General features: G+C 38.6%; 2 protein-coding genes across 9 annotated transcripts; both read right to left on the reverse strand.

Annotated features, from left to right (window-relative positions):
- Nucleotides 1-599: 599 nt before the first annotated feature.
- LOC103703200 (long chain acyl-CoA synthetase 9, chloroplastic-like) lies at nt 600-12919 on the reverse strand. 3 transcript variants are annotated; one of them, XM_088710044.2, is made up of 13 exons: nt 12570-12756; nt 12388-12444; nt 11095-11622; nt 10471-10551; nt 9683-9955; nt 6772-6903; nt 6479-6652; nt 6143-6372; nt 3991-4108; nt 2893-3024; nt 2672-2806; nt 2355-2561; nt 600-931 (listed from the first exon to the last, which is right to left on the reverse strand). In XM_088710044.2, exons 3-13 carry the CDS (start codon nt 11539-11541, stop codon nt 767-769), a joined length of 2094 nt encoding a protein of 697 aa, XP_088566170.2. In that variant the 5' UTR covers nt 11542-11622; nt 12388-12444; nt 12570-12756; the 3' UTR covers nt 600-766. The 3 variants fall into 3 exon arrangements, with proteins under 3 accessions (XP_088566170.2, XP_008784202.3, XP_008784201.3); XM_008785980.6 differs by lacking the exon at nt 12388-12444 and having other exon boundaries at nt 12577-12919; XM_008785979.5 differs by lacking the exon at nt 12388-12444 and having other exon boundaries at nt 12570-12919.
- A 1390-nt stretch (nt 12920-14309) lies between these two features.
- LOC103703199 (uncharacterized) lies at nt 14310-22450 on the reverse strand. Of its 6 annotated transcripts, XR_015972672.2 has the most exons (3): nt 20937-22450; nt 20502-20592; nt 14310-14866 (listed from the first exon to the last, which is right to left on the reverse strand). XR_015972672.2 is itself a non-coding variant. In XM_008785974.6 (2 exons), the coding sequence occupies exon 1, from the start codon at nt 22293-22295 to the stop codon at nt 20940-20942; it is 1356 nt and encodes a 451-aa protein (XP_008784196.3). In that variant the 5' UTR covers nt 22296-22450; the 3' UTR covers nt 14310-14854; nt 20937-20939. The 6 variants fall into 6 exon arrangements, 5 of the variants coding, with proteins under 5 accessions (XP_008784196.3, XP_008784198.3, XP_008784197.3 ...); XM_008785974.6 differs by lacking the exon at nt 20502-20592 and having other exon boundaries at nt 14310-14854; XM_008785976.6 differs by lacking the exon at nt 20502-20592.
- Nucleotides 22451-25435: the final 2985 nt, after the last annotated feature.

The following is a 25435-nucleotide window of genomic DNA, read 5'->3' on the forward strand; positions in this document are numbered from 1 at the left end:
AGAGGAGGAGGAGAGTGAGATGCGGATGCTCTGCCACCCCCGCCGTCTTATTTTGCGCCGCCGACGAGGCTGCCCTCCGCCGCCCCAGCGACAAGAAAGTCTTGTTTTTCGCCCGTTTCTCTTTTATTGTCCGTCAATAATTGTGTTAAGAGGGGAATGGGATCGTTCTTTTGGAGGCTTCCTGCTGGAAATATACCTTTTCATCTTTACCAGTTTCTTCTCCCATGACTTTTGCATGATGGTGGAGCATCATGCATTCACCAACACTGAGAAACCAAAACTCATGGAAGAGCATCATGCCTTCTGTCAAAGCAGCAGGTCATGGCCTTCGAACCCAGAACATGTTAAATTCTTCTTCTTCTTCCCCATTTCTTTTCTATCTAGCCTTTCTTTTTAACGAATCAAAGATGTGGAACGCTTTCTTGGACAGCGATTGCTGCTGGAAAGAGTGTTGTGTGTTGGCCAGAAGAATATCGGTTTCTTGGATGAAGGCATAATTCTGATTGAGGACGACAACTCTGGCTTTAGAGTGCACTAACTCAAGTTCAACAGCTTATTTAAAAATTTATTGAAAATTAATGTAAATTGCACATTTCAGATTCACCAAAAACAAACTTTATAAAAACTTTAATATTTTGATCAAAAAAGCAAACCTTAGACTACAAAAACTTGGGCACATCAACAAGAAAAATAACTGGAGCAGCTGCTTCTGTTCAAACTGAAAGCATCATGAACCCAAAATTCCTCTCATAAATTTGCCTAGGATTCAAGCATACAGCTTGGCAAGATCATCAGCAAACGCCTTTCTGATGTTCTCTCTCTTAAGCTTGAGTGCAGCAGTGACGAGACCAGACTCAGGTGTCCATGGTTCGGGAAGCAATTTGATCTTGGATGGAATTTCAAACTTCTCCAAACGTGCTTGTTTTGCTGCCTGTACAATATAAGATCAAAATGAAAATAACTTGCTTTGTTTCTGTTTTCTGTTTTTCCATCATAGAAGTATTTGGAGACACAACCACCAGAATACATACCTACAAGCAGTTTTCTATACCATTTTAATTATTACAAGCGACGAGAAATCAACCATAAAGAAATCAGTTGTGTAAGACCATGAAAATAAATTATGCACCACATACACCTTGAAGGAAAGACGATGTATTGACCATGTCCTACAACCATAGGATAGAGTATACAATGAAGAGTGGGGATCGGGAACTAAATATTTAGCAGAGATGAGAACCAACGTGCAAACATCATGTAAGAAAGAAAAGGGGAAATTCTTTAAACCTCCACTCCCCGACCCAATAGGGGGAAAAAAGAAATCGGTATTCTTGGAACAAAAGTTCCTATATTTGTGAGAAATTCAGCATTCTCTTGAGACATTTTAGCTGGTGGGTTCGCTCTCCTCCATTAGGAGGTTGTTTACCTAATTTCTTGATGCAACACCCTTTTAGGATAGGCCACTTCTTTGAACCATCACCCAAGTAAGTTGCCATTAGCTTAGCTCTTAGCCTAGACTTCATCTGAACATTAGCATCCTCTCTTCTTCAATGATATATATATATATATATATATATATATATATATATATGTATGTATGTATGTATGTATGTATGTTTACAGATTATTAAAACTTTCTTTTGAAGAAAAAAAAGGAAAAGAAAACAAATTTTCAGCTGCATCCAAGATGGATCCAATCATCAAGCTATGATATTAATTATATAACTCCAGGAAACTGCTCTCACCATCATAAAATTGAGATGGAAAAAAGTCCTAGGGTTGTCCTAGAGGGTATCAGTAGGGTCGCTATGCATCAGCCTAGGTGTATTACTGGCGCATGGTAAGTTAGCCTAATAGTGTATAGAAAACCAGGGAATATTTCACTGTTTAGAAGTCAGAGTCCTAGTCTGTTCATCCTTGTACTTCTAGGTACTCAATTAGGATACAGGCAGAGGTTTTGCAGAAAACACGATGCCACAGATGGATTAACTTTCCTTCTTCACATCATGTTTTGTTTTATAAATTACAACAATGACTAGTATATCCCTTAACTCTGATTGAAAACATTTAACTTCCAACTAAAATGTGATGATAAAAATGCAGCAGACACAGTAAACGTAGCATACTACTTGTTTTGAGGAAAGCTTAGCATACTTTTAAAATGAGTAGTATATGTTAATATTTTAGTAAGTTACAACTAGACTTTACAAAACTAGAAACCCTGAACTATTTTTGGAGGTAACTACCGTCCCATTTGATCATACTTGATTAAACTGAGGGAACCACCAAGCATTTAGCACAGTTTCTTATCATTATTTATAATGAATAAAATAATAAGAAAAATAAATGCAAACCTTTACTAATGATCCATGCACTTCTTTGATAGTCTCCTCCTTTTGGCATAAATCTGCAAAATCACTGTAAGCAATTGCCTGCTTCATAGCCCAATTTTCTACTGCTTGTTGTGCAGCTACCACAAGTGCGACACAGTAACTGTGAAAAGGATCACAATGGAGCATGATGTTGTCGACATAAGGACTCACAATGAGAACAGCCTCTACCTGTGAAGGCATAGTTATTTTGCGATAATGAAGTGACACTGACAGCAATCTTTGTATCTGAAGAAGTTGGTTAGCAATAATGCCAGACATACCATACATAATTTTCATACCTTTCCTAAAGAAACATATTCACCATGTTGGAGTTTCACTATATCCTTCTTACGGTCAATAATTTCAAGGCAACCATCAGGATGAAATCGCCCGATATCACCAGTGTAAAACCATCTCATCCCCCTTTCATCAACCTTTTCAATAAGACATCAATACTTGGTGATTAGCCTCAAAGAAATCATGTAAAGCAGGTTCCTACAGCATTGTGATACCAACCTACCTTGTAAACCTCCTTGGTTTTTTCTTCATTTTTGAAATATCCTGGAGTTACATTCGGACCCCCAATAACTATTTCCCCTCGAGGCATTAGTGAATCTGTAATTAAATACCCACCTTCTGGCCAATCAATCAGCTGATACATAGAAGCACCCTATGTTAATGATTGTGGATGTTTTACACTTAATATGGGATAAACTATGTAAAGGACATTTTTTATTGATAAATACATTTGTGTATAGTATTGGATGAAGATGCATATATGGTGGACTAATCAAATTTGACAGGATCCTCTTATCTATTGCAGTTTTGAATACTACCTAGCTGTTGCAACTGACAAACAAACTTCCACTGGCTAGTCTTCATAAAGATTGAACATCCAATAGTAACAAAGAAACCATTACCTCAGCATGTTATTTCTTCCATGAGGTTTTAATAGGAATTGATATGAGCAACAAGAGGAGAAATAGGACATGTATATTGGTAAAATTTAACAGATAAGTTCTTCCAATCTTTACAGGTTCTTTTCCTAAAAAGATGGAGACAAAAATGAATTATACGTGCTGATGCTAGAGTAGTTTGGCAATTTTGATAAGAGAAAGAAGAAACAAAGGTCATAATGAGAATATACTAAGAACGCATACAAGTAAGAAAGTGTAGGAAGTAGTCATATATATAGACCTAAAAGTTCTTCAATTGTCATTAGCATATATTTTTAATAGATAGACTAATGACTAGGGGTTGGATTCATATGGAACTCACTGTTATGCCAAGAAATACATTGTTGCCCACAATATATGATATAATGATAAAATAATTGCATGCTTCTTGCTGAAAGTTGGAAAAAATCAATTAAAGCATAAATGATATGCAAAGAACTTCATAAAACCGGACTTCATGAAAGCATAGAACATGAAAAAATTAGCATACATGGAGGCATCATAAACTCGCATCCTTCAAAAGGTGTAATTGCAGGAAAACAGATGATAAACAAAATATGAAAAAAAAACATTAGCAATAGAAGAACTGCCAATTAGTCATGCCAAAGCAATATCCTCGAGAAGTTATACTTATCAAAGAAATAAGAAAATAACATTCTTACTTTGATATATGAACAAGGAAGTGGAGCGCCAACACGACCAACAGATGTGTCATCGTATTCAGAAAATGTTCCTCCAGCACAAGTTTCAGTGAGACCATATCCTTGCCCTATCGGAGCCCTGGACATCATATAAAGAAGGTTAGTTCAAAGGCATGCAGGCATTTGATCAACTACAAACATAAAAATGTAAATATTGTTAGCTGAAATAATTAAATGAACCTACTATTAACCAGAAGAGATCATCGTCTACATATAATTGATCGACTTAATATTTGGAGCTGTAATTCTTCCAACCTCAGAGGGATTCAAAGTTGAAAACTAGTAACGTCTTCCTTACTTTGGCAAGGCTACCTATAAGAAAGCTATTGGGTGCTTCTTGGCAAAAAGTGAAGTGGTCAACAAATGAGTTGAAAACCCAAAGTTTGACACCAAAAAGGGAATTGTGCAATATGTCCCACAATCTTCTTCACAGAAGAATCATCAATGTTTTGAAATCGCACGAGACTGTCACTGAAGAAGAATAAATGACGTCAAGAAGACAAGACGTTGACATATTACCTAGTATAAACATTGGATATTGTATCGCAAGGAGAAAGCTAACATAAAGGCACCCCTAACTTGATAATTTACTAAAAATGTCAAATAAATGGTACACTTCACAAAGAATCTATGTCAGCAGAAGGTAACTTCAAACATGCCTGAGGTTCGGCGGCCAATATAAAATATACTTCTGGAAATTTACCTCCTCATGTGTGATCATCGCCAATAGGGAATCTTGGTTGGCAAAGAGAATAAACATTGGATATTGTATCGCAAGGAGGAAGCTAACATAAAGGCACCCCTAACTTGATAATTTACTAAAAATGTCAAATAAATGGTACACTTCACAAAGAATCTATGTCAGCAGAAGGTAACTTCAAACATGCCTGAGGTCCATTGGTCAATATAAAATACATTTCTGGAAATTTACCTCCTCATGTGGTATAATATCAAATAGGGAATCCAGGTTGGAAAAGAGAATTAACAACCCTTCAACATATCTGGATGTTATCTTCACTCCTCCAATTTTTTTAATTTAATTGATTTGAAAAGATAACTGGAAAAGGCAAAGATTTTTTTTTTTGTGTGTGTAGTTATAAAGAGTGAAGAAATCTGAGATATTTTTTCCAAATCTCCAACCTTCTTAAAAGTCATGATTGAATGTCCTTGTTTTACAATGTGCTTGGCACCCATACAACCAGCATTCAAAGTTGAATTCACACTTAAAACTTAATCTTGTAATCTCAATACCGTATATTTTTTTATAAACATTATCTAGGAACTCATCTACGCCTTTGTTTATCTGAAACTACCATACAAAGATTCTCCCTCAACTACCATCAGCATGCACCTGCACTCTGTTCAAACTAAAAATGGGGACAATGTCTCTGGTTGAGGAATAGACAAGTAAAAGAATAAGCTGAAATTATGACATTAACAATGCCATGATTGATGATTACTGGTTCTACCGAAGTCTGTGGTTACATGCCTCGGGAGTTTACATTCATTTAGAAATCATTTTTCACATTTGAATGTGTTTGAAATTTCACCAACTCTTTTCTTGTTTGCCCTAAGATTTAGAGTTCCTCTAACCCCCCTGCCATATAAAGGTCAAGTACCGTTATCTATCTTCAGTTTAAAATATTTAGTTCCCCTTAAATATCCTAATGACACTTGCCTGGAATTATGCAATGTAATGCCTAACAAACATCCAAGATAATTGGGTGACTTATAAAAGATTCAAGAATTATGAGAATAAATATACTCAGATACCCTCTGCAAAAAAACACCACAAACTTTGTCAAAATATACCAAAAAGCCCAGGATCTAAGGCATCATATACCAGTTGGTAAAATTAACGAGAGTATTTATTCCATTTTGTTGCATTTGTTCCATTGTTCAAAAAAAAAAAGTGTATTGCAGAATTATGTTTGCATGAACCAACAGTCCTTAAGTTGCTACTTCATCTTTTTCCTAACATAAAGAATAAAGAAAGCATGAACTCTGATTTAAAAAGCTTACAAATTAAAACACCTGTAAATGCATGCAATAGGTCATAGTTTAATTCTGAATTATTTTCTTTGGTTGATAAATCTCTGTATATTATACTAACCCCATGCATATGTTGATAAATCTTTGTGTATCAGCAGAGAGTGGAGCCCCTCCAGAAAGTAGGAAACGGACATGACCTCCCAAAACTGATTGAACCTTTCTGAAGACAAGAATATCCCAAAGGATCTTCTCTAGACCCCACGCTCCAAACCAACTTCCATTAACAGCTGCCTGCCTACGAGTATATGCAATATCAAATAATTTCTTTGATAGGCCACCCTTTGCATCTACCTAAAATGTTGTAAGGGGAAAAAAGAAAAAGAAACACATGCAATTAGTCTCAAGGAAATCATGTGCAGAACTATACTTAAAAATTCACATGGAAACATGGCATTACTTTTTTCCGCACGCCATCACGAACACGGTCAAGAACAGCAGGTACAGCAGCCATCAGTGTTGGTCCCAAGATGGAAGCATCACCCTTTGTTCCTTTCTTTATCTTGTTAGATGTATCAGTAAGAGTCAAAGGTGACCCATATCCTATAGAACTTCCTGCAGCAACCATTACATTCTACGTGCAAAATATGCACAAAACAGAACATTAGCTAAAGAAAAGAAGAAACTTAACCATGAATAACATGCATGAGGTTTAATCCAAGTTTGTAGTTGATGTAGTTTGAAAACCCTTACCTCTGCTACTAACTCAAGAATATGAGCTAGAGGCAGGTATGCCAAGTATATTTCTTTACTACCAAGTGCAGGGACAATTGTCATAACAGCTGAAATGGTAGCTAGGACATTGCCATGTGTCATCATTACCCCCTACATGAGAGTTGCCAGAAAAAAATAATTAGACATAACTATCCTAAGCAGCATCCTCAGCATTGCTGAGTTTTTAGTAATACATGGATGCCACAAACATGCATCCGCACTTGCACAGAGAGAGAGAGATGGGGGCTAGAATTGTACTAATAAGATTTGAGCCCAAATTCTTTTGGTGCACAATACATGGTTTGCCATCTAAAATGAGGAGGGATAGAACTGTACTATTAAGACACAAGCCCAGATTCTTTTGGTGCATAATACACAGTTTGGCATCTAAACAGAGAATCCACATCACTCATACTGAAATAAATATATAAGATGCCAAATTAACAAAAGTTACATGTCTTAAAGGCTTGGAAATGTGCATCAAGTGAACAAAAAAGGATAGAGCTGGTAGAACTAATGTGTCCAAATATATAGCAGGTCATATGATTCAAGGATCTGTGTTATTTGGCAAAATGCTTTAGTAAATCAGAAATCTCACACTAAAAAGTTACACATGTATCATTTAACTTCTTATGAATCCATTCATTGACATTGACATGTCACAGTCTATCAGGGGGCGACGCCACAGAAAAATTACATTTTAACTGTGCAACTTTTTGTGTGAGATTTCTGTGTGACAATAGTACTGCACCATTCTTAATCACATTTTAAAAGTTAAACAAATATGAGCCAAATTAGCCAGGTTTGAATAATTTCAACTAATAAATCTATTCAAGCCAGTTATATAGATTAAAAACTGTCGATTTTTTACCACTCAATGCACAAGAAATCTCCGAAATATTTAATTTTAATTTTTCAGCCATTTTAGATGTTAGTCATGATTAACATCATAAATTTTCCATTCAGAAAACTGCTAGGCTCCAAATCTTACGTATATTTAAATTCATATATTTACGCAAACAAAATTCTATACTAACTTAAAACTAGCAAAAGGAGATTGAAAACATATAAGCAGCGAATGGTACAAAAGCTAACATGAAGAATATTTGGAACTACTCATAAGACTCCTTAGAAGATGAGCTTAATATCGAGAACTGTCCGCTTACTCATCTAGGTTATGATCATGACATTCTCATGTGCACCAAAAGTAATTTTGAAATTGCTAAAAAAATGAAATCATTGAATGGACAAGAGTCGTCAATGCTGACAATGACAAATTAATGGTGGAGGTTAATTGGATGATTATCATGAAAAAACTGGGTTATTTTTCAGTTTGGCGAAGATCAAAAGCATGGTAGGGACCCCCAACAAAAAGCAGATATTACCAAAAATATTATCAAAAATTAGGCCTTTTAGTAGGAAGATGATTATGGGTAAGGCTATGTTGCCGGGTCTTCCCGTCTATTCTGATTGGTCAAGTTCATAATTTAAGGGCATTGCCCTAATGGTGGCAAGATTGGAATTTGAATGTGGTCATCTGTGAATAAGAACAAAATAATTAAGAAAAATTTGAAACTAAGGTCCTTTGAATAGCTTTTTTAAAAAATAATCCTTTAACTAGGTCTATGATAACAATATTTGTCATTCTGGAATCTTAATCCCTAGACTTCTCATATGGGATCCGTTCTCGTGTAGCATATTTTAATGGATCATATTAGGAACCAATAACCATGAACTAAAGTGAAAGCCGAAAAAGAAAATGTATTCTATTTTCTGAAAAAGGAAACAAATGCAAATAAAAGCTCAGACAGCAGATTCAATTAGAAAGTAATAAAAAAGTTACTAGGGAGTTCAAAATGGAGCACTGCAGACAAAAACAGCTCAGTGTGAAATGTAAGGGCCCAAAAGACAAAACTGGCAAAACAGGCATGCTTTAAGCTAAAAGCGGCTAAGAGAGAACGTGGAAATATACAGAAGTCATATCTATCAGCAAAAGAAGCTAGTAGGGCTAACTATACATCTTATGGTGATATGAATCAGGTTAGGGATAAAAGCAAAATGACAAGGAAATGTGATAAAGCATATAGAAATTGAAATTTCATAACAACTGTTTTTTTTTTTTCTTGTAAAGTTTAAAAAAAGGGAGGCCAAAGAATCCCAACACCAACTCGCTTTGCACATGGATGAAATCCTTCACAAAAATAACTTGAGCTAAAAAACAAGTAACTAAGGTAACAGTTTACTGAACAAGCAATTGGCGAACAGGTACATGTATGAACGCATGCACACAGCTGAACTCCATCACAGCATCAAAGTTGCAGCTGACAGAACAAAGCTACTAATCAAGATACATCATTAGATAATGGGTATAGTACATATCATGGAAAGGAAGTGCAATTCATTAGTATACATGAAAGCACGTGTTTGCAAACATGCATGCACACAGAGACCCACAGACAAATGAATTATTAATGCATGCCTGCATGCGCACAGAGATGCAGATACACACACATACATATGCATGTAAACTTTGTGTAACAAATGAAGATATAATGTCACGCATGGTCAGGGACTCAGGGTACATTCCATATGTCCAATTGTTCATCGTCAAACCAAATCCACAACACAGGTAAGTGCACTGTGCAGCATGCCCAAGCACATGCCAAGGCCGTTTCATGAAAAAGTCTCAAATTGTAATCACATAGCTCAGAGAAGTTTTTAGCAACCTGAGGTTATAAGGTTAAAACATTGTTCACCATAACTACAAAGCATTGACATAGCTTCAAAATTAGCATACCATCCAGAAAAATAAAATGATTTGTGAAAACATCATAAAACATAATTTCTAAACGGATATAAGAAACAGGGGAATGTCAGAGCTTGAACCGACCTTAGGCAAACCAGTGCTACCACTTGTATACATGATCACTGCAATGTCAGTTGAGACAGGCAACTCTGCATCAACAGGATTTTCCTGGCCCAGTCTCTCTACTTCCACAAACGATGTAATCGTCCAATTAGTATTCTTCTCAGCCAATGATACTTCGTTTGAGATGCCCTCATCATTCAAATAAATCACACGTTTTACAGTGCCAAGTTGTCCGGTTATATCAACCAGCTTTTTTAATTCTTTATATCCACAGATTACAGTTGAGACCTCTGTCTAAGCAACAATAATGAAAAAAAATGATAAGTATATGCGAATATCAAAGTCATGCCATTCGAAGAGAAGGATTGAGGGAATGGGGAAAACATAAGTACATTGCGGATATAGATAAAATGTAAAAGTTAGGAATATAAAAGTGTGCATTAGAATGATCAAATCACTTGAAAAAAAAAAAAAAGCTGTGTCATAGCAAGAGAATGACTATGCAAATTAATCAACACTTAGGATGAGTAAGATAAATATTTCAAGAGCAAATAGCTTTGCAATCATAAATAGCAATACTTTTGAGCAATAACTACCAGGGAAGACCTAGGTTTAAAATAAAAATGCTACCACATATCCTTAATTAAACATGTCAAATACTGAAATACATAGATTTGTCTATAGCTGCTGAAATGTGAATAGAAATTGAAAGCATATAAATCACAGTGCAGGTTATACATTCAATGTTTAGTCAAGTTGATGCAGGATATGTAGACTCTGTATGTAGAGAACATGTGTAACAATCTAACCTCATTTAATGAGTGACAAAGAGCTTCCTCCCCCAAGGAAGCATATATAGTGACCACTGTGATATTTCGCCTGAAGCAACCCTATTTCAAGAAAGCAAAAGTAATCACATTAGCAAATTGAAAATAAATGTAGTCAGGAAACATGCAGTTGTTATGCATTATGCCCTGACATGAATCTGCAGTTCAAAATTATAGAACAAGTCACTTACAAAAACCAAGTTAAGAATCAATAGGTAATTGCTGATAGCACACCAATATTATACGATAAATTCCAAGTAATTGAACTGCATCCTATGTTAAGCAAAGGTGTTTTTGCATATTTAGTTTTTAAAATGTTTAATTGGAGGTTTGTTAGCACGCCATCATAGTCATTGATATGCAAATAAGATACTTAAACAATTTTAAACTTTCCATTTTCTTAATCACTAAAGAGCATTTCTAACTAAAAGCAAAATGCAAAGAAGCATAAAACCACCTATGCCCATAATCTTTGCCTACCATAAGTATCTTCATGTTTTACTAAGCATAAAGAAGAGAAAAAATCTCAAGCATATGGCAACAAATTGAACAATGTCTAAATTACAAATTTCATTTCCAGCATAAGCATAAGATAACATAAAACACCTGTAAGGCAATCAGCCACTCTGCCCGTGTATCAGCAAAGATTGCAACACGCTCATCCTTTTTGTGGCCTAGCTGCACTAGACCAGAAGCAAAACTGCATACAGCTTTGAAAGCTTCAACATAACTCATCCATTCATAGTTTCCCAAATGGAGCTTCTCAAAAGATCTACCATCCTGGGTTTGTTCTGTTTCCCTTGAAATAAGCTTCCGAGATCCAAGTAAAGGCTTGTATGAAAACTGCTTGCAGGATTGCTCAAACAATTCAGCAAGTGTTCTGACCCCTTCCCACTGAGTTTCCACAGGGGAAGTGAAACGGTAGTTACGAATTGCATATCCAGGTTCTCCGCCAACATCAGCAGGCACTCCCCGTTTTTTTCCATCCTTTGATTTCCGGAACATGAAAGAGAACAGAAGGGGGACAAAGATGCCAACAATATATGGATTCATATCTTCCAAGAAAGTTATTTAAATATCCACTGCTCAAGTGCAGCAGAAACTTTCAAGTGAAAAAATCGACACCACGCAAACCTGCCAGAAAATTGTTTCCCCCCAAGTCAAGGTTCAACAATAGTAATGCAAAGCAAGAAGGTAATTTTTGAAATGAACTAGAATAACATATAAGAATCAAAATAGATTTCTTCAAGAATGGACAAAACACACCCGTCAGTATATTTCTTCTTTAGTTGTATATTACAACTCCTTCTATGTAAAACTAAATGCTGTGTGCTGGTCTCATTGAAAACTAAATTTGACCTTTTCACCCTGAGGATTCCATTAATTATTTTAACTCTCTAAAGTTCAGATATCAGGGCATATATTAAAAGTTGATGAAACTAAAAATCCATGGCTCTAAAGATAAAAACCTGACAATAAGCCTACTCCACAAATTCAGCTGGCTTCGTAAGAATTAGAAATATCTGCATATTTAATCTCAGAAAAGAGAAAGGGTTAAGAAACCATGATTTTGATATTAAAACACAGCGAAAGCAAGAACTCTGTTCCATTGATGGAAGGTCATCATCCGTCTTTTTACCTTCTGTAAAAGGAAATTAATCTCAAGGACCCTTCTCAAATTCCAAGCAAAAAAAAAAATTTACAAAGCTCAAATTTTTCTTTTCCTTCTAATGTTTACTAATTTAATTAAGCATTTACACATTAAGAATCATTAAAATCCTATTGACTGAAACCATCCACAAAAATTCAAAAAAACTTCCAAATCAACAAAAAGAAACAACAATCACGAAACCACAATCAGCTCCCGTAGCTCTCAGTTCAACAATATTTTTAAACTACCCGAAGTCAAGAAGCCACACACGTTAGTCCGAAACCCATCAAGAAGCTTAGGATCATCTTTCCGCGACATCGAATTCCACGAAACCGGACGCAGAAACGAATAAGCAGACATCAAAAACGAATCTTCATAATAAAAAAAAGAAAGAAAGAAAAGTTTGTAAACGATTCATGACATTAGTCACCTCTGACCTCCAGCACCGAATCACGGCGTGGTCGACGATCGATCGATCGATCGGGGCTTCAATTCACCGCCTTCTTCTCCTTGGACAAGAGAAACCGGATAGGAGAGAAGGGTTTATAAGGTGGGGAAGAGGAGGGGCGCAGCCCACGAGAGGTTCAGCGGCTGGGATTTCAGAACGAGTCGTCGTCAAACCCACTCTCTTTCTTCCCATTTTTCTCTCTGCCGTTTCCTATAATGCAAAGGCCGTGGGCTTCGTTTGCTTCCGTATTTGTTCATGCGATATAGTTGACGATGCGATTCACGAAGACTACTCGCCGTGAGTCGCGGACAAGACGGTGGACGACTGACTTCGATAGAGCACGGTCCACTCCAGCGGCCAGAGAAGAGCGCGGGGAAACGATTTAGAAACGGCTTAGATTTAGAAATTAGTCTGGGGAAACGGGAATCACCGGCTGAAATGGGTTTGTAGACTTTATCTCTGGTCATATTTTGCGCAGTATATTTGATCCTTGACGTAGGTTGGTATTATAACTGAACTTACGGGAGAAGCTATAGTCTTGCATTATTGGAGTTGACAGGTTCCATGAACCGTTACAGATGACAGAGAACAAATTCATGCCAAAAAAGGGATTAATCTCTCTTTGCATAAATCTAACATTGGAATCACCCGGTTGTCACTTTAAATTAATGTCGGAGATAGATGCATGTAGTTGGTGGTGGTCTAATTATAGATTCGTGTAAAGAAAAATAAATTCTTCTTTGACATAAAAGATACGAAAGATTTTTTTTTTTCAAGCTTGTGTAAGCTATTTTTCTATATTTTATTTTATATATATCATATATTTCACATCGCATTTCCTCTCTCTCCTACTCATATTTTCTTCTATATTTTTATTCTTGCAAAAATTAAAAATAGGGTAGACAATTTTGAAAAGCATATACTTCAAGAAAAGCCGATCTTAATGATTGATTCGATGCAAGGGTAAAACTCTAGTAACAATATTTTCTCCTAATGCTGTGTTTGCAGCATGTTTAGATGCTACCTGCAATTCTCTTGTCACGTCCGCATATGTAAAGACCTATGCGGACGTGTATTTAGTTCCACATCAATTATTCGTTGGATAAATCTTGAATACTTATATAGGATCAAAGAACCAAACAATAACTTCCAGCTAATTATTTTGGATGGAGTCCTAAGTTGTTACAAATGGTATCAGAGTAAATATCAGTTCATAATCTATATAAATTAAGGGACACTACAGCATGAATCTATTAGGAATGACCATAGGCCGATCATGAACTCTTAGTGTGACGAGGATGTCAGGATTTAAACGGAGGAAATATGTAAAAATCCGTATGTGCGTGTGTTTAGTCCCACATCGGTTATTTGCTAGGTAAATCTTGGATGCTTATATAGAATCAAAGAACCAAAATAATATCTTTTGGCTAGCCATGTTGTGTAAAGTTCTAAATACATTTGTATACTTCCAAGGATAATTTCTAATGGCCACTGGAAGCAAATGACGCATGCATGAGGCAGTGATGATTTAGATGTGATCCGCCTCGCATCTCTGTGACCTATTACAGAGTTGTTACAATTTTGTGTAATACTCAAAACTTCTTTGCCTCGATGAACTTCCCTTTGTATCTGTTAATATAAAGATGATGCTTTACCAAAAGGGATCTACCTCAGCTCACATCTATCAATTTTTTTATAGTTCAGTCTCTGAAAAATATAGGATTAGACTTTGTAATATAGCTCTTAGATACCATATAATTCTCAGAGGTTTATTGCTCACATTTGAGAAGAAGAAATAGAATACTGCTGGGATTGAGTTCACAGAACAAAATGGGACAAACTACTTGAAAGAAAAGGAATTGAGACAAATTCTACCAATGCAAGAAAAATTGACTGCCACAGAAAACCATTGAAACCAATATGATTCAACTAATTTCATCAGATCTCCAACAGATGCAGGCTGGGTTATTCATCCTGCTAGTTTCATGGTCTACTTGCTGGCCTTTGTTGGTTGAAATACCATCAATGTTCTTCCCTCCCTTTCTGCATCGCTATCGTTTAGAAGATTGCTTTAATGGTTTTTTTTCTTTTTTTCTCCTTCAGACTGATGTTGAAGGTGAAATGCCACATGAACTCAGAACTAGCCGGTTCTTCCCAAAATATGTTGAGGTGCAGCAGTTGACCGGACATCCAAAGGTATAACACTATTTTGTTACGGGTGGCAAGATCGAAACCTCCTGGGAAACAAGTTCCTTGTTTTGATGCACCTGCACAGAGATCTGCCATTGGTGGTCAAAATCCTGAGGGGTATATATCAGCGAGTATGAATACCATGATCAGGAAGTCAGCATGGGTACAACTATATTGGCCATCAGGGAGGCAAGATCCCAGTTTCCCTGCTTCTAAATCAAAATGGCTCGAAAAATCACATTTGAACTGATAGAAGTGTGTGCAAATCTACACAGCAGCACGACATGGACTTGATCATGCTGATGTATAATAGCCACTAGATACATGCTGCTAGAAGTTTGTGCAAGTATGCATGTCTGAACCTAATGGCAATTTGAACTTTTTTACTTTTCCCCTAATGCAGTGTGGGCAACGAGTTCACTGAACTTGTGATTTCATATAACAGACTTGGTGTTTGAATGCCAGAATAAGCAACTGACTGAATCAAACGAGGGATGAAACCTGCAACATAGGAAACAAACTTAGGACGAGAAAGGAATGAAGTGTAGAGTAGAAGAATCCAGACTCGTATCAAAACAACTAAAGAGAGAGCCAGAAGATGGTCAGGGATGCATTAAAGGATCAAATAGGCAGAATAGTACTAATTGTGTGGCAAGAAATTTGGAAGGAAAAATTTGTTGGCCTCAAATGACCATTAAGAATTAAAAAGAGAGAACCATCAGATGGAAGATAAGAAAAATGCAAGCACAGTTAAAATGTATAGAGGGTCCGTATTATGCCCTCATGGATATTCAGGAAACAGAATATACATTAAGCTTCTCAAGAAATAACATGCAGCAACACCTATCTGATTGGCAAATAAACAAAGAATTAGATGCATGTAGAGAAAAAGAGGGTGGTCGTCTCAATGATCAAAACTAAGTACATTGATGTTATCAAGGCTAGTGGCCATTCATATAATTAAGATGGTTGCAAGACTGTAACAGAAGTGTGACATTCAATAAGCAAATACACTGAGGAGGAAGAATAAAAAGAAAATGCAATTTCGTCCCACCAGGTCATCTCAATACAATCAGATACAGAATATTGGCAACTTCACACCATTTGTGGATCATCTTGACATCCAAGACATGTTTCCTTATAATTGAGATTGTCAGCCATGGAAATGAAAAAAATGAAGACCAAAAAATCAGTATAATTCACACGATCAACAATAGTAGAGAGTGCATAGGTAGTGCTTCATCAAAGAATAATATTTAGTAATTAATAGCCATCCCCTGTACAACTACTTCAAATTAAATATAAAAATTAACATGCAACATGTTACAAATGTGGCTGTAGTTTGGTTAGAATTCCACGTTGTGGCCGTGGAGACCTGGGCTCGAATCCCAGCAGCCACAATTAATTAAATTGGCAAGAGGAGGCCCCATGGGACACCTTTTTTTTCTACATGCAAAATGCTATGCTTAATTGAAAAAAAAATACTTTTATGGTAACATTTACGAAACAGAGCTCGTTTTATCTGCTGTCTAGAACTGCTAACCAGAGTAGGGAAGAAAGATCAGGTATTGCTAAAATTTTAACTATTAAATAACCATTTATGTTGTAATTCTACACAAATAACTACCGCATCCAAAATGCTTAGTTTTGTAGTTCAAGAAGCCAAGCAGCATCAATTTTCCGAAATGATGCACAAATTTCATGAACTCAATAAGATAGCAATCTGCATAAATAATGTGTCACAAATCACAGAGATTTTCACGAAAATCCTTTGCCAATTGACAACTAACATTAACATTAATAGCCTAGGACCAGGGACCAAGAAAGCCAAGTAAAACATCACTCATGCCTGCCAAGAACTTGAAACTCCTAGCAACAATAGTTTGATGAAAATGACTTGCCAAATGAAGGCATACACTTATACTAATCGATTAAATGAGCTAGTTCATCAAAGATTCGGTTCAAACGCTTTCAGTGTCGGAAAAAAAAAAAGATTAAATGACATCCCTCTGTAACCAACTTAGCCTTAACACCCCGGTCGAAGGCAATGTATTAAAAGTGGATCGCGGGCATGTAGTGGCAAGGGATTCATAGCGATAAGCAAATAGCAGGCACTATAAATCCAAAGCAGGTTATTAAAACATATTAATGTTTTTTTTCTTACAAAATATCAAAAATCAGTACTTTACACTAACTTCATGCAAAAAAATCTAGGACAAAGCTATAAAACATTATCAACATGGTACCATAATACCATATCAATATTCATATGAGGTAAAGATCCACAATCAAATAACATATATCATCATCCACTAAATATAATAGCATTATTCATAAGATAAAGATGTCCACAATCACATAACATCAACTACAAAATACAGATGTCCGGCAAGCCAAGTGGTGCACCGGCTGCAGAAAACTAAGGGGCACTCCAGCCTTTGGAGCAAGGAAGGCGGAATCATCCCGAACTGCCTAGTTTGGAGCAACGCCCTCTCCCTCTCTCTTTTTCTCTTCCGCTCTCCCTCCCTCCACCTCTCTCTCTCTCTGCCGCACTCTCCCACTCCCTCTCCTCCTCCCTTTCCCCCTCCCTTGCTGGTTTTCCTGTTGGTTCACACCGGAATGGCACATCATAGGAACATACCGTACCGTACCACTGACCTACTGGCACGGATGTTGATTCCAGTACTACAGACCTTGCTTTGGAGCTTTGGTGGCACAATGCTAGGAGGGACGCCTCCATTTTTTCCCAACTCTGCTCTTTTGTTCTCCTCTTCTTTCCCCACTCTTCGTTCGATCAGAGCACCAAATAAGTGAACCGGCCCTTCTTCCAATAAACACTTGAACATGTCAAATTTTTGCTTAATTGCTAAACTGGTCCAATTAAAACCTCTAGCCCGCTTTGAAAAATAGCACCCAATATAACATAATAGCAGCCACTGTAGCAGTTCTCACCCACTATATCAGGCACAATACACCCAAATGCTATAAGAGGCTGCCATAGTGCATAACGCAGTGGTTTAGGTTCGAAACCATTACAGTGGCTGCCAAGGTTCACCGTCTCAGTACTGGACCTCGTACCGGTGCTACACTAGCACAGTATCGATATGGTACGGATTATTTTGGCGTACGCCATCCGTATCGAGTGTCGGTGCGCCATCCGTACCGAGTACCGGTACCGAACCTATACGGTATGCCCCATACCACCCAGTTTGGGCCGGTACGGCATACCTTGGCTGATTTTTAAAACAATGGTCTACGGACAAGTATATATCTCTTGTTCAAGATAGTTGCCTCATTCTTGAGGTGCAAGAACTTCTAGACTGCTACTCGAATAATAAGCCAACCCTAACTTCAAGAGGGGAAATGCACCATGTAAGTGTTGAAGTTCATAAGAAAGGTAAAAAGCTCTAGAATGACAAACAAAGAAAAGAAGCACTCCAAGACAATAATAGATACCTCCAAAAAACATCCAATCCATAAATCAGGTAGAGTGAAGATGGAATCGAATGGGAGAAAAGACTTTAGCAGTTCTTTATCCAGCTAAGGGGTTATACTAGACTTGATAGAGAGAAACAAATGTGCTTGGTAGGCGCGAGGTATGGGTTTCATGAGGGTATACAATCACAAGCATCATTGAATCAGGCAATCCATCAGGTTTTGCATGGGCACCTTGTCCATCCTACACTTTGGGGAAAGAAATATGACTTACCATGCACAAAGTTTGCATAAAGGGAAATTGCTAAGAACTGAGAAATGGATTTAGATGACGGAAAATAAGATAGTGTATCTTTACAGATATAACGCACCCATCCTACACAACTATAAGACAAAGAAACATGGCATGCCAATTCTGTCTAGAGAAAAATAGTTGAGGATCAAAAAATATATGTAATTGCAAGGGGAACAAAGAATAATTGTTCACTGACATGACTGGATTTTACTTTTGGAGGGGAAAAATCACCCTCAAAATCTCTGTGTGCATGCTTAGCTGCTACGTAGAGGCATTTGTATCTGTCTCTCCATAGCTGGATAAAATTTTGGAGGATCTTGTCATAAATTCACAAGCTGTTAACAATTCCATGCTTGGAAGACTTCAATTGCTCAAAAAAATAAAAAAAGTTTGCGGTCCAAATTTTTTGACCCATATCCAGTGCTCAGGATTCATGGTAGATCCAAAATAAAGTATATTTATAACAAAGTTCATCATATCTAATATCAAAATGATATGTCAGAAACCATCTTGGTTCAATGGTTAAGTAATATCTCCAACATCTACTACTTAATGGTCTGTTGTGATCCTGTGGTGTTAGATAACAGATTATCATTATTCACACAGATATGATGGCTCATACAAACATACAGGCAAAAAACTTTAAAAAAAAATCCAAAACCATAATTTCTTTTGCAGCAACCTATTTATTTAACCTAACCTGCTAGCTTACTAAATTTGATTAATAACTACTAAATTTTTTTTAAAAAATGATCTCATTGATTTATTTTAGGTATAAGTTGAAACTTTGCCACCTAAGATTCACATGATACATCCAAGATGAATTTTTTCCCTGTCTGGTAACAATCCATCCCAAAACAAAAGGAATTGCAATAACTTTGTTGCATGTCTAATAGCACTCCTTCCATGAAAGAGACATCAAATGATATGGTATTAAAGCAAAAGACCAGGCGTCCTGACAACAGAAAATGACACAAAAAGTATATGATTTTTTTTGTTGCTTACAGGCCCTCCATGTCCACCTGATCTAGAAAGAAGATAACTAGGTCATATGCATCTGTAAGCAAGTTAAATAGATAGGTTGGAAAGAAACATATTCTCCTTCACAATTCATTCCTTGGAGAGAGTAATACTTCTCAGGACGCTTTTGGTTTTTGTAGCATGGACAGCTTGTTCCATTTTTCTCATAGCAAGTCACAAAATTGATAGCTATGGCAATTCATATCTCAAGATGCCTTTGGAATTCATAGAATGGGGCATTTTATTATATTGTTCCTGTAGCAAGTTCTAAGGCTGACGATGATAGCAACTCGAAATTCCCTACAACATCAGAAAATATAAACACACCTATCATCAAACTTCTACAATCTACATCTAGCACCATAGTCATATGGCCTGTGTGACCTGGCAAAAAAGCCCAAGGGAAATCATTTTGCACCCCCCCCCCAACTTTTTTTCCCCTCTTTTGAGAAGACTCTCCTTTCAAGCCACTACCCATCCACTGCCATCATCATTTTTTACGACTATCAACAACTGATTTTGTCAATTTGGGCTCAAGTATGCTTGAGTCTCTATCTACTCTGTCCACCCAACCTGCAATTGTCCCTAGATTCCAAACGCATAACATACAAAACTGAGGGAAGATATTTAATACAAATTCAGAAGAAGGTTATAGATAACTAAAATGAATAATATTTAGGCGAGATTAAAAGGTCACCATCGAAAGATATCTTTTCAAAATGGACAGATTTATGAAATTTTATGCACTGAACCACTGCCAATTTCTTCCTTAGCATGCCAATTAGAAATTAAACACATGGCTAGGCAAATTAGCTACCTTCAACTTTTTTGAAATATTTACTGATAGTGAAGTCCAAGCATATCTTTCCAAAATGGACAGATTTATGAATTTTTGTGCACTGAACCACTGCCAATTTCTTCCTTAACATGCCAATTAGCAATTAAACACAAGGCTAGGCAAATTAGGTAGTTACCTTCCACTTTATTGAAATATTTACTGATAGTAAAGTCCAAAGACCATACTTGTACCTTCATCCACCATTTATGTTCTCAAGGCATTGCAAGCTGGAATTCAAGTGAAAGCCAGGTACCATGAGGGAAATAAAAGAAAAACTCTAATAACCAAGAACTAATTTTGTTCTTTTTTTTTGGGTAAAAATAAAAGGAAATCTATCAACAAAACTAAATATATTAATATCATGTAGCCTTAATCAAACAGTAATAGAAGACATAACATACATTCATAGCCACCAAAATAAAAAAACACTTCATACAATTCTTACATAATCTATGCTGCTATTGATATTGATCACAATTCTTCCAGGAGGCCGCAAAGCAAACAACAAACCCAATGTAAATATACCGCAGAACCACATAATTCCATTGCTCAATGTAAATCATCCACTAACCGATCATTTTGAGACCAAAAGGATCTCTGGCTTCTTTGACTTTCTCGGCGTGTTTGTGTTGGAAGATGTGCCTGGTGTACCGGCCATTGTCGCAGCCTTCGCTGCCTTCCGAGCATTTTTATCCAGCTGAATCAAGCTGCGGGTAGCTAAAATGGCTTGTGGCACGAGATCATGGGAAGCCCGAGCATAGACGCACCGCACAGCCATCGACGCAGCATCCTTCACCTCCTGTGGGTTCATCGGACCAAGAAGGCAGTGTCCCAATATCCTCAGCACTGGCTGGAGGAGCTCCCAAGGAAGCGGCACCCTCGACCCCCTCGAGGTCCTACCACTCTCCTTCTCCTCTCCATTGCATTGGTGGCCGTTGGGCCTTTCTTGAATCCCTAGCTTACCCATCCCCTCTGCCACTTTCCCAACCCCACCATCGTCCTCCGAGAAGTTCCTAATTTCTGGAGAGGAGGAGGAGGAGGAAGAGGTGGGATTGGGCTCGTCGTCGAGCTCGAAGCGACAGGAGCAGTCCTGGCCGGCCCAGGATGCGACAAACTCGCAGAGGTCGATCTTTGATCGGCTCGGCATGAGGGCGATCTTCTTGTAGTAGCACTCAAGAACGACGCCGACGATGCAAGCTCGCTTGGTGGATTTGACCGCGATCTGAGGCTCAAGGGACGGGGAGAGGACACCAACGGAGGGCTGGGCAGCGGGGTGGGAAGGGGAAGATGCGGCGGAGCCACGGTGGGCCGCGGTGGAGCCACGGGGGCCCGCGGCGGCGGCGGAGGGGCGGGGAGAGTGGTAGAGGGAGGGCTGGGAAAGGTCGGGTACGGAGACGAGGAGGGGCTTCCCAGCGCGGGCCTTGGCCTCGGCGGAGTAGAGGGCCAGAAGGACGGCCTCGAAGCCGGCGAGGGACGGCTGGTGGGCGTCGGCGGCGAAGGTGGCGACGACGCGGGAGAGGTAGATGCTGGAGAGGAGGGGGAGGAAGGAGAGGACGACGAGGCGGAGATCGGGGTCGGAGGCCTGGAAGGTCTCGTAGAGCCACTGGCAGAGGGGGTCGTCCCCAGAGCCGGAGAGGGGAGCGGAGACGGCGGCGGAGACGGCAGCGTAGGCGTCGGAGGAGTAGAGAAGGGAGCGAGCGGGGCGGTCGGAGTCGGCGAGGGAGGCGAGGGCGGGGGCGGCGAGGAGGGCAGCGAGGGCGTGGATGCGGGACTGGGCCTTAGGGATGGACTCCAACGAAGCTTGCATGGGGTCACCGCTAGGGTTAGGGTTTCGGAAGGCGGCGGAGGTCACAGCGGAGGCGGAGGAGGCGCTGGTAGTGGTGGTGGAGGAGGAGGAGGAGGACGGTGAGACGCCTGCGGTGGTCGGCATGGCGGCGGAGGACCAGATCCCTTTCCGCCCTTGGAACTCCAAACCGCTCCGCCGATCGTGGAAGGGGGTGCCGGGGGGTTATTGCATTAAGCGATAAATGTACTCCTTTTATTAAAAATTAAAGCTCCTTGCCCCTTTCCATCGAACGCTTGGGAGTTGGGACCGATGGAGACCCCAGGATAAGTTAAGTCTCTAATTACTCAGGAGTCATTAAGTTAATATAGCTGTACCCTCCTTGCAGCACCAAATAATGCTTTTTAAACAAGTTGAGATAAAAATTAAGAGAAAAAAAAATTTTTGATACATCGGCAGCTCACATTAGTAGCACTGTCATCTGAATCAAAAAATAAAATACTACACAAAAATATAGAAAAACAGATACAGAGTGCATTCATAAAATATCTCTAGAACGATGAATAGTAAATAAGACAATTCAGAATGGAGAGATTCTTTGGATGGATGCCTTATAGTTATTGAATCTTTCGCAAATTTTATGTGAAGATGGTAGGTTTATGAATTGAGAATATCTTATAAAAAAATTATTTATAAAGTCTTAATTGCCATTTATTTGTGAATTTTCACTCCACAAGTTTCATAGAGATGACGAGAAGAATTATTTACAGGTATCTTAATGAATGATCAAGTACTTACTGGACTCTAACCAGTTCTTCAATGAATTTTTAACTAAGTAGAATATTGGACATGTGAGAGGCAGCCCAAGGAAGTATGGATAGCTGAATCTGTTAGTTATTTGATTTTCATTATTTATGAGATAATAGATAAGTTATTTTACTTCTGGCTGATATATTTTTTATGTTTCTCTTTCTGTTAAACATAAGATCTCAGTTAATAGGCATGTATCTATAAAGGACCCGTTTAGATGGGCGAATTGTTTATGAAGATATAACCTGCTCATCAAAGGGAAGAGGCACGCATGGAAGAGAGATTAACTAGGCTTGCTAGGGTAACCTTCAACATTCCCAGCTTCAAAAGGAGATTACGGACTAGGTATTTCTAAATTTTAAAAATAAATTAAATCATTTTACATTTGAATTAACTAATTCTTATTTTTGAGATTACAAGTGGCCCTAAACTCTTTAAATTCTCTTTCTGACACCCTCTTGCTAGAGGCCTATGTAAAGCTGGATCAATTTGGAGTTATGCTTCTGACCGAACCGATTTAAATTTATTTTCTAACATTAAAATTTAAAAATCAACTCAAGAAATTTGATTTTATTGGGTTGATATTCAATGGGCTATTTTAAATCTAAACACAAAAATTTTCTTTTATATACAAAAGAAAATAAAAAAAAAATTAATCAGGTTATTTCGGTTTGAATTGATTTTCTATAAACTCAGACCGAAAGAAAACCAAAGAGAATAGTTCGGATCTTTTTTGCGCATCACTTGCCTTGCTTCTTAATTTTTCAAAATTATTGGCTAGTTATGCACGCATGACCTGTTTCACGCATCCAAAACGCGATCAATAGTATCTGTAGTCATGCACGACTCGTGAATGCAAAACCAAGGGGATTATGGATGGGCCTTGTGCATCATAATGGTGGGCAAATCTCTAGTATCCTTACCACCTTAGAATGGGGCGTTTGCTTCCAACCAAGTGGTTTCAGGTTCGAAACGTACGAGCGTCGATTAAATTTGGAGACCGGATGCCTCACGCCTGGACACGGGGTCTGGAAGCGCTACTGGTCGGCTGGTAGCCTGGGTGGTGCCAGGTATGACGTACTCACACGGAGGGTCGGGTCGGATAACCGAACTGGCCCACGGATGGAGAGGGTATGAGTAAAACCGGCCGGGGTGCCCAACACACGGTCATTTCTACCCGCATCGAACCTGGCGGGGTGGGGGCCCAGTGGGGGCTGCTACGCGAGGGTGGGCTTGTCTCTTCCTCCCCTCTTCCCCTTTTTATTAGCAAAAAAAAAAAAAAAAAATCTCTAGTATCCTTATTTACTTACAAAAATCATACCAAGCTTTTTGTACCCAAAAAAAAAAAAAAAAATCTGAGGATCAGGTTGAGCTGGTGCTTATTAAAAAAGAAAGGGAAATGTCATCTCCTGGGGTGAGCAAAGATGCGGCAAGGGGAGGACCGACGGCAAGTCCCGGAGTTCAAGAACATCTCTCATCCTTATGCGACCAGAGAAGGCTCTGATCTTGACATGGTCAGGCAATGGAGTTCGGCCAACAATGATCTTGAGCTCAGGTGGCACAAGCAACTCTCCAAGGTTTCAAGTTAAATTCTCAGAGACGGTGGTTCCTTCTTTTCTTTTCCCTTTTTTTTGGCCCTCTTCGGATGATGAGAGAGAGCTTTGTTGGCAAATTTAATTCTAGGTGAGGGTCCACCGATTGATTTTGCTACTAGATCGATTTAAAAACGACGGAAACTAGCCCATAGCACTGTCGTCGAAGTTCACTTAAGAAAATTAGAAGATGGAGGCTCCCAGAAAATGAAAGCAATCATGGTCACTACATAAGCTGAGTAGGGTTCCAGTCTTCCAGATATCCTTAGCCATTCCAAGAGAAGCCACCGTAGTAGAACTGATAATCTCCGCATCATGAAGTAGTGCTTTGTCCACCACCATCCTCGAATGCACCCTTAGAGAGCTTCTAGGTTAAGTGTTTACCAATTGATTTTGCTGCCAGATCGATTTAAAAACGACCGAACCTACAGAGAGAATTGCGCATGGGTTCTTGCCCCATGCCGCTGGCATGGGCACTTGCCAACCAGGTGATTCCTCTGGAGAATTGGAAACCCAGCTCCAGACATGGAAGAGGTTCCACCAAGCATGCATCAATGCGGGTGAATCTCCTTGATTTGCCAATGAAATTCTGGGTTCATGGCAAGATTGCTAGGAAGCCAGGCTGTGGATTTTAAGCCTGGGTTCGTTTGAAACAACTCCCCTAACGAAAAACAGGAGACCTACCTTCACCAAGAATTCTGGGATCCAGCAATCTGGATTTCAACTTGGGGGTCCGTTTTATGACCTGAGCCTGATGCTCAGTCCCTCTCTTCAGTTTCTTACTTCCACCAAGAATTATATCAAGCAGGCTTTTTCTCCACCTGAACAAAAGGATGTAATATTGGTGGGAGCTTGATAGCTCCCTTAACAAGCTGCAGCAGCAAA

Source organism: Phoenix dactylifera, chromosome 13, assembly GCF_051530095.1.
Source record: "Phoenix dactylifera cultivar Ajwa chromosome 13, Ajwa_hap1_PhDact_Kaust_v1.1, whole genome shotgun sequence".
Classification (NCBI taxonomy): domain Eukaryota; kingdom Viridiplantae; phylum Streptophyta; class Magnoliopsida; order Arecales; family Arecaceae; genus Phoenix; species Phoenix dactylifera.